General features: G+C 37.5%; 1 protein-coding gene across 2 annotated transcripts in view; it reads right to left on the bottom strand.

Annotated features, from left to right (window-relative positions):
• The window catches only part of ptprga (protein tyrosine phosphatase receptor type Ga), a 592,629-nt gene that overhangs the window by 4,856 nt on the left and 565,728 nt on the right, over positions 1–22,045 (bottom strand). For both annotated transcript variants that reach the window (XM_056467738.1, XM_056467739.1), the window contains exons 21-28: positions 18,673–18,845; positions 18,289–18,424; positions 15,639–15,785; positions 13,298–13,391; positions 10,715–10,791; positions 9,658–9,786; positions 6,201–6,347; positions 4,719–4,861 (exon numbers count right to left, since the gene is read on the bottom strand). In XM_056467738.1, the coding sequence (XP_056323713.1) occupies positions 4,719–4,861; positions 6,201–6,347; positions 9,658–9,786; positions 10,715–10,791; positions 13,298–13,391; positions 15,639–15,785; positions 18,289–18,424; positions 18,673–18,845 (1,046 nt within the window). The remainder of the gene's footprint in view (positions 1–4,718; positions 4,862–6,200; positions 6,348–9,657; positions 9,787–10,714; positions 10,792–13,297; positions 13,392–15,638; positions 15,786–18,288; positions 18,425–18,672; positions 18,846–22,045) is intronic.

The following is a 22,045-nucleotide window of genomic DNA, read 5'->3' as shown; positions in this document are numbered from 1 at the left end:
CACCCAGTGGTTAAACTAGGTATTGCACTCCTGGATCAAAACACATTTTCACTCGGCTCCTCCTCTGACTAGTCCATGCAAGCTCAGGTTGCCAGATTGACATGACTTGACACACCTAAAGGCTGATTTGAGCTGTTTTCTAACTAAAAGCAATGGCACGTGTATTTTCCATACTAAAAGGAGTTTTTGTCCAAACCAAAACCTGAAATTTCTAATTTAGAAACTGCATCTGTTTCTCACAGGTGAACAACAGGATAAACTGATCGCCTCAGGTACACCTCATGTGCTTTATTCAGTGTTAAATGCTAACAACGTGAGTTTGAATGCTATTTTATGTGACATTTATTGCCATGCTTCTGAAAGCAGCAGCCGATAGTTCACTTCAGATCTTGAAAACAATTTTAGAACTTTGACTCAGTGCAAGCTAACACATATCAGTGATTCAGCATGTACATTTAATAATGTTAAAGAGGATTAATATGTTTTAATTAGATTGTAAATCTTACCATTTCACTGGAGCGCAGTGAGTGCACTATTCTGTGCTTCTGAATGCCTGTATTTAAATTTCTATTGTGTACCGTGCAAACAGACAAATTGCTTACCACTCTCATCATGTAGCGTGTTGTTAAGACACAGGGTCACCTAATGTTTATGTTCGTAATATTTATATTATTTGCTAATGAATAACCACCTCATGAGAAACTCTGAATCTGTGTCTCATTTCGGAGTCTGCTTGTGTCCACCGGAGATTGAATTTTTGGCTGCGGGCGCATACTTTGAGAGCCTTCCTGACTGAATGAATGAAATAAGCGGTTTTCCACCAAAGCAATCCGGGGTGCTGAAATATAATTGGCTGAAGTGGCAGTGGGTGGGTTAAAGAGGAGATTGATTGACAGTGGTCTACAGCCAATCAGGACGCAGAACACAATGTGCTGTTAAAAAAAAGCAGGTCACACTTTATTTTGGTGGCCCGTTTGTTGAATTTAAAGGGCACCTATGGTAAAAAATCTACTTTTCAAGCTGTTTGGACAGACATATGTGCATGTATGGTGTATAGACCATCATATTGGGGTGATATAAACACACCCAGTGCTTTTTTTTTTCAATTTAACAACATAAAAAACGGTGGACCAATTGGAGCGGTTTTCAAACCGACCGCAACTTTACGTAGGAGTGCGGTCCCCCCGCCCACCAATATTGATTGACAGGCGCGTCATCATATCCTCAGTTTGTTGATTCACGTCCGCCATTTTCAGCGTGAGTCGAAGCGATATCACTAAAGGAACACCCTAGCTCTATTTTTAGATGCAAGGCTCATTGGGCTCAACACAAGAGCAATATTCTCCACATTATCGCTCTAATCGGAATTACTGGTTGTAGGTAGGTTTGCAAACATGTGTACTTCTCATTGAGTCTACCTTATACTTCAGCCGTTTGCATTTCTCGCGATCCCAGAAGCTCCCTGTGATCTTAACTAGCATGCGTTTTAGAATTCTAAACATCGGCTTCTATCAGGGTACACTCAAGTCGACGGCTGGGCGCCGCGGACCGCTGCAGACTTGAAGCGCCGTTGTGTGTACCCTTATAGAAACCTATGTTTTGAATTCTAAAATGCGTGGCGCAACGATTCGGGACACTTCATGTTTCTGCCGCGCCGCAGAGAGTGTCTGGTGTGCCGTGTCGCGGCTTCGAGCGGCGCATCCGGTGCCTCAGTCAAAGTTAATTCAGTGTGCGTGGTTATTAGTTTCTGTGTACAAGCTCGGCACTTGAAACTAGCACACAGTTGGCTGTAAAACTGTACAAAGACACATATGATTTTGTACTCTCTGCTTGGTCTGTGTCCGAGTCGTACATGTACGACTGAATGCGGATCCTCTCAGTCTGCAAACACAGAGCGGGTAAGCTCATGGCCCCGCCCCCTTGTTACGTTGGCGGGAAGCCGAAACTAATTTACATGTGAAGCAACACACCCATAAATCAGCGAACTGTGGACACGCCCCCAACATGACACTTTTTAACATTTTAATAAAAAAATCTGAATTGTGTTTTAAACTGAACCTAAACTGGCACACTCAGAAGAACCATAATATTAATATTAAATCATAAAAAAAAGGTAAACTATGTGCCCTTTAAGTTACATTGCATCTACATGCCAACTAATTCTCATTAGATTATAAGTAGACTGTTAGCTTGGGGTTAGGGTTCGTGTAAGTTGACATGTAGATGCAATGTAACTTAAATTCAACAAACGGACCATCAAAATAAAGTGTGACCTGCTTTTTTTCAACAGCACATTGTGTTCTGCGTCCTGATTGGCTGTTCCAATTTACTATGACCTTTTATGTGAAGCTGCTTTGACACAATCTACATTGTAAAAGCGCTATACAAATAAAGGTGAATTGAAAAAAAATTGAATTGAACATGTACTTGCTAAGTTTCTTATAGTCAGTTAAATGTCTGTTGAACGAGCAGTATCAACAGATATTAAGCAGACAATCTACTAATACTCAAATGGATCATCAAAATAAAGTGGGACCAAAAAGCAAGTCAAATTGCACAAAAAAATCAGCTGTATGATTTGAAGACTTTGTGTGCTGCTGCTGTTTACTCTGAGAGTAGATTTTCTCTTTCTGTTCATGTTGTGGATGATCTGTTCTCATTCATCTTGTGTTCTGGCTGTTCTCTCTCTAACAGCAATGTAACGTCTCCCACCATAAACTCTGTATTTATGAGAATCAAATCCATTACTGCTTCTATTGTTTGACACCCTAAGGTGCTGTGATCCAATTAGCCCTAACGAGTATTCTTTAATATCAACAGACATCACTTTGCCGCAAAATGACTCGCAACGGCCCCCTCATGTTTATTCATTATGCTAATGAGGCCCGCTTGCCTCATCTGATAAACATGGTGGACTAATTGAGCTTTTGGAAATGTGCAATGTTACTATGGTATCACCCCTAAGAGCTTTCCATAAGATGGCTGTCTTAATTAGCATGGCGTTCATTAGAAACGCTCCTCCTGTTGACAGAAGCAAAGATCTGCTTCTCCTGTGGAGTTATTTCTGCGCTCACGTCTCCCTGTTGTTCGACGGAGAGCTGCTTCTGACTAGAAAGATTCTCAACTCTTTGTAGTCTAAAATGGAAGGCTTTTTTGTTTCCACTCTATTGAATCTCTTTTGTTTCGTTTCCAAAGCCTCCGTCGAACGAGCTGCACATGAAAGATGGCCAAAACGCTGACATATCAAGAAGGAATGTTGGAGAGCTCTGCTCAATTCAGCTTAGTTTTCATGCTTCAGAGAAACTAAAACTTTACATAACGTGGACAATTTTTATTACGAGTGCTGGGCAAAGATTAACCGCATCCAAAATAACTTTGTTTTGACATAATATATGTGTGTATGTACAGTTGAATTAATAGCCCCCCTGTATATTTTTTCCCCTATAGGGTCGAGGAACTATGACGTCAATTTGCAAAAACCCGGAAGCTTGTTAGCAGTTCCGCTTCCCTCATCTCAAAGTCAATGGGTTTTTTCAATGGGATTTCAGTTAATTCCGTTCACTGGAAGTTTATTGGTATATAGAAAGAAACACTAGCTGTGCATATACCCTATTTAGGGTGCTTTCACACTTGGTTCAATTGCCTGCTCCGAACCCAAGTTTGATTGTCCCCCCTTGCCACCTTCTCAGCTGGTTTGTGTCTTTTTTTCTTTTAAACCCTGCTAACCTTGCGTTATCAAGCTGCTGTTGTGTGTACGGCTGTTGCTAGGTATGGACAGCCATGGGAGCCAAGGCACCAAAATGGAAAAACATACACACATCGCCGTCATTCTGCTTTTACTGAATGTTTTGGTTTTGGTAACATACAGAGAGCCACTTGCATCTATCTGCTGCAAAAAAATATTAAAAACGTTCAGAACATCATGCGATATCTTCGCGATGCGAAGTCGTTTTTGGAGGAGACAAGCAGACATTATCACTGTGTTTGCACTGGGTCAGTCTTGCTTGTCGCCAAGGTAAAGTTAAGTAATACACAGACACACACACACACAAATGAACGCTATGAAAACTAAAGATTTGGCAGATTGCTTCCGTTATTTGGTCCAATTGAATTCATATCAGATGTAAACCGGACCAGAATTCATGCAAATCGTACCCTAGAACTCGTACACACTAGCTAAATGTACCAAACTCTGATATAAAATGAACCCAAGTGCGGACCAAAAGTGCTAGCATGAAAGCACCCTTAAGGACTTAACTAGGTTAATTAGGCAAGTTAGGGTAATTAGGCAAAGGTATAACGATGGCTTGTTCTGTAGACAATCAAGAAAAAAATTGCTAATAATATTGACCCTAAAATGGTTAAAAAAAAACCCTGCTTTTATTCTAGCCGAAATAAAACAAATAAGGCTTTCTCCAGAAGAAAAAATATAGGAATTACTGTGAAGTAACTATTCTGATTGTGACTGTAATGTAATAATGTACAAGTGCTATAGATGTAAACTTGAATTAAATTGAATATCCAAACAAACTTTAATTTTGGATGCGATTAATTGAGATTAATCTTTGCCAAGCACTACTTAATACACATCTGAAGTCACATCTATGTGTCTATGTGTCAATTCTGACATGCAACATACTGTATATCAGTATGCAGGTTCTTCTAAGTCAAACTGTACATTCCATGAGGCGAATTTGAGATAAAAGCGCATCACTTACTCATCATGCACTATAGTGGGTCCATCTCTGGTCATGGCCTCTTCTTTGATGACATTGATGAGCTCGAAAGTGCTGCTAATGGGAGCGTCGGGGTTTGGCCATTTTGGGCACTGAAAATGACGAACTTCTAAAACGTAATCATCCTAATGAGTAAAAGAGAGGGAGACAATCATTTAAAATAATTTTACGGTAGACAGAATACAAATTATTTATGTATAATATACGCTGTAAGAAGTGATTTGTTGACTTTGCTGAAAAAATAGTAAACCTGTTGCTTTAAAATTATTAAGTATAAGAACTATGTGCGTAATTATAAAAATTGAGTTAAGTCAACTTAACAGTTCCAAGTAACTAATTTACTCACTTTTTAAAAGCAAAATCAACTTGTTATTTTCAAGACAACAGGTTTACTCACAATTTATAAGTAAAGAAACCAACTGCTTTTTACAGTGTATACAGTATGTACAGATTTTATCTATAATATATATTTAATGTCTGATGCTTTTTATTAGAACTATATAATTCATCTATTCTTTCTCTTCAGTAGTTACCACAAAAATAAGAAGCATTTAATATGTATGAGTGTAGTTAAGAAGTCATAGGCTGTATTATTAAGAACAATAATAAATATTTCCTTAGCAGCAATACTAGAAGGATAATAATGATGCTAAAATCTCAGCTTTGCATCATAGGAAAATCTAAATATACTTATTAAGTAAAAGGTTATTTTACATTGTAACAAAATTGCTTGTAATAATTAAAATCATAATAATAATTAAAAGTAATTTATATTTACTAATAAAAGGTAACAAAGTGTATTTGTTATTATATAATTAAAGTATATTATTTATTACAAAGTATATTATTATTCATACTTAAATATAATTAACAGACCAATTAAATATTCAGTAACAATATGTATTTTTATCAAAGATGAGCTTGTAGCAAAACTTCAACAGAAGTTTTCAACATCCTATATGTTGATTATATATTTATATTTTATTTGTAGAGCTTTGTTTTGCATTTAAAAATGAGAAGCATGTGACATCTGTGCACTCTTTTCCATCCCAACAAGCATTTATGCTAAAAAGATGTCTAATAGACGTCTGATAGACATCTTGACATAGTTGTCTTGGCTAAAACAAGTCTAAATTTGAGCTGTCAAGTGAAAATCGACATCTAAAAGTAGCCTGAACCTAGACCAGTCATCACATACACAGAAATGAATGAATACACATGGGAATGTCTATTTGATGACTAGTCTAGTTTCAGGCTATTGTTAGATGTCTATTAGATTTACACCGGCAGCTCAAATTTAGCCTTGTTTTAGCCAAGAGGACTATGTTAGTATGTCTATTACATGAACACAAAATTGCTTGGTGTGATTTATATCTCTAATAACAAGAGTTCCTGAATTATTCGACCTCTTATATTAATGATACATTTGAAACACTTTCAATCGGGAGCGGTTTCTCCACAGACCTGTGTGGCCTCCAGGATGAAGTCATGAATGATGATCTGTTCCTCATTGGAGAGACAGAGTCTGTCTTTACTGATAAGAGTGACTGTAAACGCCTCACAGTTCATGGCTTCCTCTCGACTCGGCCAATACACAAACTCATCCTCCGCCTGCAGGAACATACGTGAAGGAGTTCATTAAAGACGAACAGAAAAACGGACGCTCTCCCAGCCCATTACCATAATTCACTGCTCACAGTATAACAGCACATCGGATGACCTTGAGGAGCACGGCCTATAAGGTGCCATAGAATGTAATTCTGGATATACCTTGGCATAGTTGAATAATAAGACTTTAGTATAAGAGAATGACATACCATAAGCTTTAAACACCATTGTTCTCATTTCAATCCAGTGAGTGTAAAATCCCAGTGCAAAACAGGAACAGTCATAACAAAACACAGACTGTTGCACATGGGATTATTAATATGCACGTTCCTAGCAGCGTTTGATTGGCCTCAACATTTCCTAATAAGATTTCAACTATATTTTTTCCCTTCAATTCTAAAACATGCATGTGGGACTCTTATTTTGAAAGCAAGCCAGGCTTTAAGCAAGATAAAGCTGTTCTGTGAGTGTGAATTAAGCAGCCAAGCACGACTATGGAGCTCATCTGTTTACAGAGTGTCAGAAATATGGTTTATGAATGTATTCAGCGTCACCCCAAAGAGGCATTAGGACTGTTTAAGTGTATTTTTGTTAGTTTAATGTGTATATTAGGGCTGCACGATATGTATTAAAAAAACGATATTGCGATATTTCGTTTTTCTGTGATGTATATTGTGATATGAATATAAAAAAATTCCCAACTTTACATTGCTTGGGATGATTTTGTTGGGGAGTGCATCTGCATAAAATATACAAAATGATCCAAAATTGCACAAAATAATATCATTTAAAGCAATAGCACAGACGAAAACAATAGAACAAAGATAAAAATGAAATAAACAAAACTATTGTTTTCGGTTGAGTCTAACAGTATAGAGATGGAGAAATTCAATAATCCAATATAAAATAACAGTGTCTTCATTGTATAATTATATAAACCCTTTATGCAAATCTAATTGTTAAAGCAGAAAACATGATGTCTTGTGTCCAAATGGTTTAAATGAACTTGAAATCTCTTGAGATCCTGCGAAATGACTATTGCAGATTCACACATTGCGACATCAATGCTGAAACCTTATATTGTTCAGCCCTAGTGTATATCGTGAAATTATGTTTGAAATGAAGCAACAGACACATGTAAATCCAGGAATATAAGTGTTTGATGCATTTTTATGCATTGTGTCATATCACTTAGCTCTTACTGGGATTTCTATGGAGTGAAAGTACGTCAATAAACCTCATTTGTTCACATGTATGTTGATTAATTCCTGCCTGTGTTTTCATATACACTATGGGCCCTATCATACACCTGGCGTAAGGTACGACGCAATTGTTGTTGGCTAGTTTCAGCTTGGCGCAAGAGTCGTTTTGTCATTTTGCGCCACGCTGTTTAAATAGGAAATGCATTTGCGCTCATATGTGCACCCATAGGCGTTCTGATCTAAAAAACGGAAGCGTGTTGAGGCGCGTTGCTATTTTGGGAAACTATAAAAGACTGTTCAACAGACCAGAACAAAGCCGGTCTATTGTCCAGCACAGAGCGCGTTAGTTGTGCGCCTCGCTTACACATTGCTTAATACAAACAGGGTGTAGCGCAATACGCAAATATCTTTACACATGAAAAAGAATTAAAATATTAAGCATATATGATAAGGATATACATATAGGATATAAATATAAAGGATTAAAATATTACAAAACATATTATTTTCTAGCCTACATAAATTTAAAAACTATACTTTCATGCCTTTTTCATCTCGGGGGGGGGTTTCAGTTTATTCATGACAATTTGCTTTTGTATAATGTTATTATTATTAGCAGTATTATTTATTATCTGCACATTTATATTTGTTTTATTAAAAACAAACTTAAATTTGCCCACCTGTCAGGTTTTAGACCATATGGGGCATAGCATGTGGGTTTGGATATAACTCTAGGGAAGTGTTCAGCTTTTCCACTTACAAAGTCGCCATGTAAATAACAAATGCGCTATGGTGCAGCGCAACTGACTCTTAAAAGGAATGGGAGATGAGACTCTGATTGGTTTATTCTCAAAACACATCTATAACTCATTAAGAGAATAAGCTCAACCCTGTTAGACCATGCGCCATGACGCAAGGTGGATTTTTCCGTCCTTATATTAGCAAAAGTGGATTCCAACACGCCCTTAATGATTTTGCGCTTTGCACTTTGCGCATGGATCGTCAAAATAAAGCCCTATATCTTCAAATTACACAACTAAAAACATATCTGTTGGCTTCTTTTGTCGAGTTTAATTATAATTTAGCTTATATTCATTACAACACAACAATCTAGCCAAGTTGTTAAAATATTTTTTGATGAGTTAAGGATGTTTATTTTACACGTGTGTATTTAGGAATACATCACACCTGTGGATATCCCATTTTGGATATGCGCATAAAAAACGGTTGATGAAACGCCGAGATGCGCAACAATTTTGAAAATACGCGTAACAAACATACGAACATAACTGAGTAGGATAAACTTTTTATTAGATTAGAAAAGATGCGCATATGGAAACACTTTCACCGTACTAATTCCAGTATGAACATTTAAAAAAAAAAAAAAAGTCATGTGATTATTTGATGATATAAATGTGCGTGAATGGACAAACCAGCAGGCTGAGCACATTGTAAAACATCTGAAATATTTTTTTGGTCAATCTTAAACGCCCTAACCACTTATTATTAGTATTAGTGTTATTATATTATTAATGACCTCTAGAATTATCAAGAGCTCTGCGTCTCACACCTTTAAACGCCACCACGCATTAGTTGCACGTCGGCATCGTCTTCTGAGGTGCAAATGATTTATTAAATAAGGAAAAGATTCATGCAGCAAATTACAATTTTACTGTTGATATTTGGCGCCAGTAAATCAAGAAGTGATGATTTTGTCGTCTTTGACTCGTTGGATGGAAACGCTGCTTTATTCGCAGCGTCTTTTATGCGATATTGCAGTTTTGCGCATAAAGTTAATTCTGAGTTTTGGATGGAAACATAATGACACACAATCTGTTGACTATCAGAGCAGAGCTCATTAATATTCATGACAGTTCCAAATATGGTCAAACTTAAGCTTTTCACTCTAGGGTTAATTCCTTTGGTTATAAACAAGCATATAAAACAATTTCTGGATAGTTTTTCATCTTACCTAAGCCAAATACTACGTACTGTTGATACCAGAGAACAGTTTAACAAATTGTATAAATGCACTCTATGGCACCTTTAACTTGAGTTTCCCTCATCACACAAGACAAACAAGAGATATACAAATAGTCTTGAATACCCACCAGGCCTTGGTTGTCTGGTAACATGACGATGATTTGAGCGTTGTGGTCCCAGATCATCCTCCAGAAATCTTTAGTGGTGTGAGGCAGGGGATGCTGGGTAATGATGAACTCATTGCTGCGGTAGTAGCCCTGTTAGTGTTAGTACAGAAACATTCAAGTGTCAAAAAGTGTCCCAATTTACACACCCTATAGAGTTACCACTTGGTGAAGTTTATTTATAAACTAATTTCGAAAGGATCACGATTGCATGATTGCTTACGGCTGGTCCTGCATTATCCAATTTATGATTTACCAATCAGACGATTCCTAAACCACTATAAATTCCCTAAATGTCCATATAACAGCCATCTTTGTTTTGAAGAATTCCCCCTTCCACCCCTACTCCTCCTCCTTTTCTAGATGGGTGGCACGGTGGCCCAGTGGTTAGCACTGTTGCCTCACAGCAAGAACGTCACTGGTTCTAGCCCTTCCCAAACCAGCCGACATTTCTGTGCAGAGATTACACGTTCTTCCCGTGCTCACATGGGTTTCCCCTGGGTTCCCCGCTTTCCTCCCACTATCCAAAAACTTGCAACTTAAGTTAATTGACTAATCCAAATCAGCACCTTAGACATGCACCTAGTAAGTAGTTATCTCTTAAGAGCAATCACTATCTGTTCGTTAGCAACTACAGCAGGGGAGTTCTTGAGATCTACCAGAGCTCAAACTCTCCTCTCGCCTTACAAACGGGAGGGAGCCCTGGGCTCCATATGAGCTCAGGGCTCTCTCCTGGGACAGCATGCCAAACAAGCTTTATAATAAATCATCAGCTAAGTGTGAACTCTTGAAGTAGTAGTTAAAAGACAGAATTTTTTCATGCTGACCTGTTATTTTTTGAACTCTTTTCTATATGCCGTTTCAAAACATGTGCAGTGCACAGGTGCTACAAAGCCAGCATATCAGCAAATGTTCAGTCTTGTGACCATAAAACAGATCTGTTCTCCTCAGAACACTAAATGTTTGTTTGACATACAGCACTGATTAATGTTTTACTGTAGTGGGGGTGTTGGGGACTCACCATTATGTAAGATGCATTGATGTAATCAGTGCCTTTCATCCCAGGCAGCGGTGCGAGACCAACACGTGCTCTTTCCGCTGAGAGGAACAAAAACAGCCAATCAGGAGGCAGAATGAGATGATGAAGGTGAAATAATGAGATGAAACGATGATGCAAGATCATTGATGTGTTGCAGTTTAAATATTAGAATAGCAATTCAAATAACTAACACTGGTGTGTGAGAATAAAAAATATAACAGTAAATACTCTGCAGTACACAATAAATACATGTGTTGTGTAATAAATGATTATTATTTTGACCTTTAAGTGAGGACAGATACTTTAGTGCTGATAATACTTAATGTGAGTTACTCTCACAAAGTGAAAATGATGTCATCATCAGTGTTGGGGAAAGTTACTTTTGAAAGTAGTGCATTACAATATTGAGTTACTTCTCCAAAAAGTAACTAATTGCGTTACTTAGTTACCTTTATTTAAAAGTAATGCGATTTAATACTTTTGAGTTACTTTTCCAGACCTGGCTGAGGTTTGGTCTCTTTCAAAACTTTTTCATTCATTCATTTTCTTTTCGGCTTAGTCCCTTTATTAATCCAGGGTCGCCACAGCGGAATGAACCGCCAACTTATCCAGCATGTTTTTACGCAGCGGATGCCCTGCGGATCTCTGGGAAACATCTATACACACTCAATAACACACATACACTACGGATAATTTAGCCTACCCAATTCACCTGTTCCGCATGTCTTTGGACTGTGTGGGAAACCGGAGCACCCGGAGGAAACCCACGAAACACAGGGAGAACATGCAAACTCCACACAGAAATGCCAACTGACCCAGCCGAGGCTCGAACCAGCGACCTTCTTGCTGTGAGGCAACAGCACTACCTACTGCGTCGCCTTAAAACTTTTTTTTTCACCTTTTTTTTATAGAGAAGCTCTGCATTTAACAGCCACTTATATAACCTACACCTTCATATTCCTTACTGTATATACAGATTAATGAAAGCATGTAAAGTAATGTGTTTGCTACTTTTGTTTGTTTTGTGTTATTAGTAGGCTCACACGGAATCTGCACGTGCAGAATTCTGCAGATTTTCCGCCCATCATTAATTCTGTTTATTTACTTGAGTAAATGTGTGTAATTCTATATTTATTCAGTTATTAAATTAATTTCAGTAATATTATTGACTAATATGAAAATGTTCATCTGATTTATGTACAATGCAGTTTGTACAGTAATATTTTCTGTCTTTTAGTAGAGATATTATATGAGAGACTTGTTTTGTTTACCAAACAAAGGGAATCAAATTGGATTTGCATTTTAAACATTAAATTAAATTTTAAAACGTATTACTTTTTATTTCACATATTAAGGTTTTAGTTATGATACTCCCAAAATAATTCCGCAGAATCCCGCTGATTTTTACCAAAGTTCTCCGCAGAAAAAGCAAAAAATGTCCGCAGATTCAGTCTGGCCCTAGTTATTAGTAAAGTAAATTCACTGTCCATTGAGATAAAGATTGCAATAAAGTCTAGGAGTTCTAACATGACATACTTCATATTAAGGCAAAAACAGATTTTAAATTGTTTAATAACACTCCATCTGTGGAGAGCTGTGTTTTATTTATACATAATCTACATTTAACAACAAGTCACTTCTTGTCTTCGATGAGTTCAAAATAACAAGAATCCATTGCAAAAATGTAAGTCTCTGGCCTGCCATTTTTTTTGTTTTTGACTGTCTGTAGTGATGACGGGCGATTCGCGAATGAATTGTTTTGTTTTAACTGGATCTTCTAAGTGAACCAGTCAAACCAGTTTATTAAATTGAACGGAGTTTTCGTGAAACGGTTTGCATCTTCGGTAAGTACTAACATACCAGTTAACCCCTCTGAAACATTTTTTTTTAATAACTCAAATAATATAAATTATTTTTAAAAGTAATGCGTTATATTACTTGTTACTTCGAAAAAATAATATTATTATGTAACGCACGTTACTTATAACAGTTTACCCCCAACACTGGTCATCATTTACTCATGCTCATGTCACTCCAAACTCATAAGAAATGCATTCATCTTTGAAACATTAATGCAGGTTTTTGTCACTGAGATGTCTGTCACTCCACTGAAAACTTATTCTCCTAAAACTATTTACATAAAAAGGAAAATAAATGCATTGCTATCATGTTTAAAGCATTTAAATTTGGTCACAGAAGCTTAACCATGCTTGCTTGATGCTTGAAAACCAATAAGGTTCACTGTATCAGGACCAATGAGATTTATTCTCATCTGTGAAGAGAGAGTGAGCTCTGATCAATGTTCACATCTGAATAAAAGATGTAGAAATTGCTTAAGTCTTTTCAGAGGACTTGAATTAAACCTCTTGATACATATGGGTTTATTTTTTTATTTCTTCACAAAGGTTTTGAATTTTGGTTTAATATAGATGGATATCTTTAAGGATTGAAAAAAAACAACACATCTTGGTCAGAGCTATGAAGAAGAGCAAATGTCTTTGGAATGACCTGAATGTGAGCAAACCATTTAATTGGTCATAGTTTTATATATTTTGCTTTACTTACATGGTACAACAGAAGAGTTGCGGTTCTTCTCCTTGTTGCAGTCTTTCTGAGCACTGAAACACTCGACAAATCTTGCATTGCACTGAGTCACCAACTATTCATAAAAGACAAATAGTTATTGAATTTATAAAATGAAAATTTGCATAAATCCATCATATAAGATCACACCAACCCTTTGAATTCAACCGGAAGGTTATCTAGTATAAGAACAATAATTAGTGTGAATTGACCCTTCGCTAAGCTACACCAAAAAACCGCCATCCACTAATCGTGGCTTAGCAACCGTAGCTACGAGCAGGGGCTCTGTCAAGCTTTCGAGCGAGGGAAACAAACCAAAGTGTTGTACATATGGACTGTGCAAATCTGATATCCGGTATCCTTAAAGTTTGGACGGGATGGTGGAATTTTTTTCCCTTTTCAAAACCAAAAACCCAAGAGGAGAAATGCCAGCGTGGATCAAGCTCTGTGAGGGGCGCTAAAGGAGCGGAGTTAAGTTGGTTTTGTTTGATATTCCTGACACACTCAGTGATAGACAGCAATAACTCACACACCTCTTTCCCTAAACAGATCTAAACTGTGTTTCCTATAAAAATACAAAGCAGGTTATGTTTCACAGCTGTCTTTTTCTTTTTTCCGCTCGATATTCGGAGTAATGCTCCGTTTAAGCCTTCGCCATAGCAACGTTAGCCATACTAATAGCGAATAGGTCATAATGACATGAGTTATTAATTCAGAAAATACGAATCTGCGAATCTGTTGCTAACTTTACAGAACTTCATATTTACATAATTTCAAGCAACGAATATTTGAAATTACCAATCAACAGAACAAAACCGAGATACGATCACAAATTGAGCACTTGCGATCAATATACTTTACCAGCAGCTGTTTTTCAGTCACTTATAAAGAGCACACAAACATTCTGACAATAATAGGTAACTTACTATACACTGTTATGGGTCAATGATGCTATTATTCAACACAAATCCATCAATTTCCCCTTTCTGGCTGTTCTTTCTATGAATGAACTACGTAAAAGCTCTGTCCATGCGTGTTTCCTCGTCGGTTAGTCACGTTATAGTTCATTGCACAATTAATCTATCAGGCTTTTTGGCTAAAAATAGAGAAATTACGGTTTAATTTGTTATTATTTGATTATTTTTAAATTTCACCTCTCATGCTGAGCATAAGCTAAGCTGTTGAATGGTTAGCGTATGAGGCGGCTAGGCTAACCTAGCTTCAATTTTGATTAAATTATTCTCTAATTGGTTGCCTATTATGTGGTGTAATGCATACTACAGTCCTTTTTTGTCTGGCTTCCTCTGATATCTCACCTCTTCATCAAAAACGACTAATGATATCCCTGGCAATGTCTGACACTGGCGCAGACACATTGTAAAAGCTGTGCCAGGCACAAAAGCTTGACAGGTGTAGCAACAGTAACTAAGGAGGGCGGGGCTTAGCGAAGGGTCAATTTCAGGGGTTAAATAATCAAACAAATAAACAACACGCAGAAATATTTAAGTTGACCCCTGATTTCCCTACTGAAAAATCCAGCTTAAACCAGCCTAGGCTGGTTGGCTGGTTTTAGCTGGTCGACCAGCCTGGTTTTAGAGGGGTTTTGTCCATTTCCAGGCTGGTTTCCAGCCATTTCCAGCCTGGTCTTAGCTGGTCAGGCTGGAAAATGACCAGCTAAATCTGGTTAGCTGGTTTTGGCTGGTCAAGCTGGTTTTAGCTGGATTTAGCTGGTCATTTTCCAGCCTGACCAGCTAAGACCAGGCTGCAAATGACTAGAAACCAGCCTGGAAATGGCCAAAACCCCTCTTAAACCAGGCTGGTCGACCAGCTAAAACCAGCCAACCAGCCTAGGCTGGTTTAAGCTGGATTTTTCAGCAGGGTTATCTAAACAATAAATAAATGCATTATATGAAGCACTGCCACTCCAATCTTTGTAATATGTAGCATCCCAAATAAAATGTGATGTATATGTATATATGTATATCTAATGTATATTCAGGCACTGAGACCGAACCAAAATGGACTATAAAAAGCTGGAATATCTGGCCTAATAAAACATTTGACGAACTCATGAACCTCCAGCAAACCACATATCACACATTTTACCCGCACAGAACCTGTCAGGCTTGTAAGTCGCAGGTGTGAAACGATAAAGCAAAAAGTGATAAAAGCTAAACTCCCACCAGCATAAATATGCATTAAAATTGAAATGCGTGTGTTCTGATATGCTAAGTGTATGTCATGCAGGGCAGTTCTGCAAACAGTTTCCACAGATAAATTGCTTGTTGAATATACTTTGCATAAAGAAAGAGACGGTGCCCACCTTGAACTGCTTCTCTAGTCGTGTTTTGCCCCCTGGGCCCGGCGTCAGGATACTGTTGACGTAACTGTGCAGCTGACTCGAGGGCACCTCTGTTTCCTTCCCAAGAATGGCTTCCATCAAGGCATCGTGGATGAAGATATACTGCTCCTAAATGCACAAAGGCAAAGGCCTTGTTTATTCAGAAGTATTGGAGTAAATCTAATTAGTTACTGCTGTATATTTCCTCTGCAATTACGTTACTTAATAATATTACTTGTTTTTTAATTAAAGGCGAGCAAACACACCCAGTTGTGGCCTACCCCATGTTAATCGTAGGTACATATAGAGTATTACAGCAATCTATCATATCTCTGAATAGTTTTACCGGATAGTTTTACACAATTTATAAAAGAAAGATTCAGCTCTATGAATCTTTCTGGAAAAAAGCAGTGCTAATGGAGGCGGGTGTGGGGCTAATGAGTCGACGTGAATGAACAGAACTATCGTTCTGCGATTGACTGCAACTTGTGATATCACTATAAATGAAATGTAAATAAACGTTTTAGTCTTAAATGAACCAGTCAGATTGAGTCAAACATGTATAATCCAGATTCACACTCAGTCTAAAGGCCTCAGTCTAAAGCAGGGGTCGGCAACCCAAAATATTGAAAGAGCCATATTGGACCAAAAAAACAAGTATGTCTGGAGCCGCAAAAAATTAAAAGCCTTATAATGAAGGCAACACATGCCTTATATATCTATATTAGCCTACTATCAAAATGACTTAGTTGGCTACAAATACATAATGAGCCTTCATGATTAAATGTTTATTTTCCCTGCAGCGCATCCTGTAAAGAATGATGCATCACGTGACTACTCTGTTGTACGATGTCGCCTCAAGTTTAACTTCATTACAATATTAATGAACCATGTTTCATTGCTTTGATGAAATTAAAGAAATGTAATAAAGAAATCCGATTTTTGATGTCATTTTTATTTTGAGGATTCGAAAAAACAACAACAAAATGGAACGTGCATAACGTAGCCCTCATCGGGGCAACAAACAGAGTGCAATAAAACGCAGCCTGCATTTATAAAAATAAAACAGCAGCCTTTTGAAAAGATAAAGTATATAAAATCAAATTAATACAGTTTAAGTTTGATTTCTGTGCAAATGCCAAGCAAGTCAGTGCAAGGGTAAAACGCAGCAGCATCCTCAGTTCTCCCCAGTTATTTTTCTCTTTTTCCCTTTGGGATCCATGACCCATCACTCAGCTGCCGGTTTGTTTACAACAGCCACCTGCCTGACATCCTGCCCTGCTGATAGAAACGTGTGTCGCAGGCTATGGCGCAAATCTTCGTTGACAAAAATGTTGAAATTTAATATTTATTCTACACATTTTACAGCATTAGAAAACGTTAAGAATGTTTGTGTCATGTTTGTCCTCCTACAGAAACTATATTAAAACAAAAAATATATTTCCCTCCCTCTCCCTTTTTCCATTTTCAAACATTCTTGAAAAAGCTCCAGGGAGCCACTAGGCAGCGCTAAAGAGCCGCATGCGGCTCTAGAGCCGCGGGTTGCCGACCCCCGGTCTAAAGGGATGTTTTTGCTAGCACTTTTCATTGACGTTTAACACAAAGGGCGACAATATGACAAAAGGCCCTCATTTACACTTTTTAACAGTGTAAATAACTCTGAATGCTTGAAATAGCATTAGACCACCCCTTTGAAAATGTTTTTGTTTTGTATGTGTTATTATCAGTGGTGGAAAGAGTACTGAAGTAAATCATACTTAAGTAAAAGTACCATTACTTGCCTAAAAATGTAGTGCAAGTAGAGTTAAAGTATCTGCTGTAAATATTACTCAAAGTGTGAGTAAAAAGTAGACCTTTCAAAAGTACTCAAGAGTAGTGAGTTTGGAATATTACGCTGTGAAAAGCTGATGGTGTGTAAACGAAACATTCTGTAGTGCAATTTAATTTAGTTATTGCCCTGCAGGCACAAAACGTCATAAGATGTTAATATTAGGTTAGATTTAGGTTGTGATGTCAGGTGACCAAAATTCAATGTATCGTCAGCATCTAAGGACAACATTATTTTGACGTCCAATAACGACGTCAAATGACAAATGATATTTGGTTGATTTTAGGTTGTTAGAAAGTGACCAAAACTCAACGTCGAGCCAAGATCTAAAACCAACTTCATATTGACGTCAAATACTGATGTTTATTGGTCAAGTATGGGAACCAAAATCCAACATCTGATAGACATCATAGTGGTAACATCCACACAACGTCAAGCTGTAACATCATTAGGTGGTGATATTTGGTTTATTTTAGGTTGGATGTTGGACATTGACGTTGGCCTGACGTTGAGTTCTGACACAAAATGCAACGTCCCCACGACGTTGGGGTACAGCGTCAATCTGACGTCATGTTGATCTCTTGTGCCTGCTGGGTGTTTAAAGCCATTTTGGTCATCATACAGTAAACATCCATCATCTTCTCCTCAGTGACATGCATCTAAACAGTCTCTGGGTCAATGCGTGCAAAGATTTTGGACATCTTGACTTGAACCACTTTAAATAAAATAAATGTAAATACATTCCGGTGTACGTTCAGTTACAATGTAAATTTTATAAATCAGACCACAGGATGGCTGACTCACCTCCGTTTGGACCAGGTAGTTTCTCTGAGTTCGTATATGTTTGAGGAAGCCGAGCACATTGACAGCGCCTTTATCCTTCAGCTGCTGTAACATGCTGTCAATCACAATGTATGTTCCTGTTCTGCCCACGCCGGCACTGAGGAAAACACATGGATGACATAAGAGTCAGTTGATTTACTACTCTATTCAGCCATTAAATCAGCAGGTGGGAATTATTTGGGGTTTTGATTTTACAGCAAGGGGACAGTATACATTAATCAACATTGTACTCAAACTAGCCCAAAGACTAGTTGTCATTGATGGTCCCCTAGTCATACCAATAAAAATACAAATTCAAACAATAAACAACACTTAAATGTCTCTGTGTGTGTGTGTGCGTTTTACCTGCAGTGTACAAGCATGGGGCCCATCTCTGGGGTCTGTGCGGCAGAAGACTTCCTGACGAATGTGAGCACGGGTAAAGTGTATTCTGGGACACCCATGTCCGGCCACTGGGTGTAGTGATACTGTAGAACCGTTCTCTCACTCTGACGGCCCTTAGTGTTCCCCTTCTGACCCTGCAAACAAACAAACCACACATGACCCTTCAACATCCTTGCTAACAAATATATATATATATATATATATATATATATATATATATATATATATATATATTCTGAATATATATTCCCATTGAGGAACACTCCACTCCATTGGAGGAAAATTTGGCTCATTTTACAGCTCCTCTAGAGTTAAACATTCGAGTTTTACCATTTTTGAATCCATTCAGCTGATCTCCAGGCCTAGCGAGAACACTTTTAGCTTAGCTTAGCGTAAATCATTAAATCAGATCTTCAGCTAGGTAACTACACTGCAGGATTCAACACATTTATTCATGTTGTCCCGACACAAATCGATTAAGTTAACTTAACAAATTTAAGTGGATTGAACACAAAACAATTACATGTACGCTGTAAAAAATACCGGTTGCCTTGAATTTTTAAGCTGAATCAAATCAACCTTATGAGTCCATTATACTTGTAACATGTTAAACTGAGTTAAAACAGCTTGCATAACTTATACAACTTAAACTTTGGTTTCGACCATGCATTAAAAAAGTTACTGGCGAGTTACTGATGTGCATTAATGTTTTATATATTTATCGTTAAAAGAGCGGGAATCTCATGCGACAGTACAAAACAGTATTGCTGCTTCAGGATATTTCAGACATTGGATAATTAAGTGGAGCAAAGCCACAGTGCACGTAACTTAATCTTCCATTGTTAAATGAATTTGATAAGAAGTGCGCAACATTTTCAGGCTAGAAAGCATGTTTTATGCAGGAATATAACTGATATGCTGCAACGGCCTCTTTAAATACGAGATCAATGTATCGCTTTTTTTCCGGTTTCGCTAACAGTCGCAGAAACATGACAGGCTCAGGACATTGGATGAGATTTTCACTGTCAACTTTGCTGTAATTTGTTGTTTTTTTAAGCTGGAGCAGCCGGGAACGCTGCAGTAACAGTGACGAGACGACTCTGCCATTCTATCATACTCCGTTGCATTGGAACCGGATGTTGTGATACGCTGTTTCGCTTACCGGAACCAGGAAGTGTGAAAAAGGCCTATTTTGACACTCTTGCCGCCGGAGCTGAAGGCACACAGCGTTGTCGCCAGGGCGGCCAGAGCGGCCTTGGACGCTCTCACCGCTTTCGGTGTGAACGCACAGTTACTCTACAAAAAAATAACTAGTTGCATTATTTAGTTATTTTTTATGGTAAGTAATGCGTTAAGTTACTTTTGAGTTACCTTTACGTTACTTTTTCCTACTTGGCTGTGTTTTTTTCCTTTTTTATAATAGAGGAGCTCCACGATTAACAACTCACTGTTTAATCTACTCCTTTATTTACCTTTTTTCTTCAATGCGCTCTAAATAATGAGAATATTCTAGAAATTAAAGGCCCCGGCCTGCAAATTCTCTCATTGTGTTCATGATTCAATGTGACTACCTTAATTTTACTTCAGCAATTTATTTTGTAAAAGGTAATTGTTATGTTCGCTTGCAGAACGTATTTTGGATATGTGTGTGCGTTTGTTTGTGTGTGGGTGTACGAACAGGAGGATCCGCATTTCGTGCTGATGATGTTGGCCGCTGACGCTGGGTTTGCGCCACCAATCGCTGGTCGGCGTAGCGTTTAAAAGCAGAGCCCAAACTGCAATGGCGATCTCTCTCTCTCTCTTTATCTCTTTCCATTTCTCGCTCCTTCTCCCTCTTACTGTGGGTCTCTGTGAGGACAGTCTCTCTTGCGAGGGCTAGTCTGAGAGACTGTGTTTTGCTTGTGTTTAATGCTCTTGTCTAAAGTTTTGAGATCTGAAAGTGCAATGTGTTTGCTTGTGAACTTGTCCAGTTAACTGATGTGTTTGAGTGATACCCCGGAGAGGGTGTAGGAGAGAGTAAGTCGCGCGATATACATATACAACACAGAGATTCACCTTTGTATTAGTTCATTAGGTTCAGGAGAATGTGCTGCTTTGTGTATGTTTTGTTTTTAGTTAGTTTAGTTAAGACGTTTAGTACGTTGAAGATGTTTTTTTTCATGCTTTTCTTTTCATATTTAGTTTAGTTGGTTGAAAACAGTCACTGAGTTTTGTTATATTTATTTCTTTGATTTAAGCACATCTAACTACTTCCTCTCCCCCCAGGTAATTCATCATATATTTATTGTAAATCTTTTTCTTTCACGGTATAATATATTTTCCTTGGTTTCACTGGAAGTATGGGAAATAAACAATCGTTTCTTTCTCCCTCCATTTGCTACACACACACACACACCCAACTATTATATGTTATGTCAAATACCCTTAGTTTAATATTAACATCTAAAAGGATGTAACAGTAATAAATCAAACTAAAAAGTAACTCGCATTACTTATAAGTAACTTTTACAAGTTACTTAGTAAAGTAATATTAATACGTAACTTGCGTTACTTGTATTGCGATACCCTTAACACTGACAATAATAATTTACATAACCAGTTCTTGAAATTCAAAACGAAAACTAAGAAATACAAAACTGTGCAATCTTAAAATAAATAAATAAACATATACATATAATCACCATATACCCTCAAAGTATTTCTCATTTGCTGAAAATAGTAGCAGCTAAACTCATATCTAAGCGGCCGCTATAAAAGTAGCTTCTTCCTTTACTGCCAGTGGCCTTGGTGTGCATTATGAAAGAGATTTACGGAGAGAGCAGATCACTCTCACTGACGCTGTGAAGGCCAGGACCTCGCATAAGCTTCTTAAGACATTTTCCTCTGGCTTTTAATGCTCAGCCCTGACAAAATCCTTCTCACAGGTAGAGAAAAAAGCAGGTCAAACTGTGCATAATGACTACTTTGATCATTCCAAGAAAAGTGCCCTTTTTAGGTCCATCAGGTCATTTTTCTAAATAAAGGCTTATAAAATAGTCTGGATAAGCAGCAAATAATCTGCATACGTGTTAATCTGTCTGTTTTTTCATATCGGTTGAGATCTTAGGAACACCCCATACAAATAATTTGATTAATTTCACTTATTTAAACAAATCTTACGTTAAATTTGTGAAATTATACTGTGCTTCTTAGCGAGAGAAGTTAGATATTTGTACAAAAAGTCTTGTTTATCATACAAAAATCTTGTTAAGGTTTTAAGATATACACATCTGACAAATATAACAAATCATAAGACAGATGAGGAGTTTTAATAATACATAATGTCAAATAAACT

Source organism: Danio aesculapii, chromosome 11 (assembly GCF_903798145.1).
Source record: "Danio aesculapii chromosome 11, fDanAes4.1, whole genome shotgun sequence".
Classification (NCBI taxonomy): domain Eukaryota; kingdom Metazoa; phylum Chordata; class Actinopteri; order Cypriniformes; family Danionidae; genus Danio; species Danio aesculapii.
The sequence above is the reverse complement of the archived record's forward strand: the minus strand, read 5'-3'. Positions and strand labels throughout refer to the sequence as shown.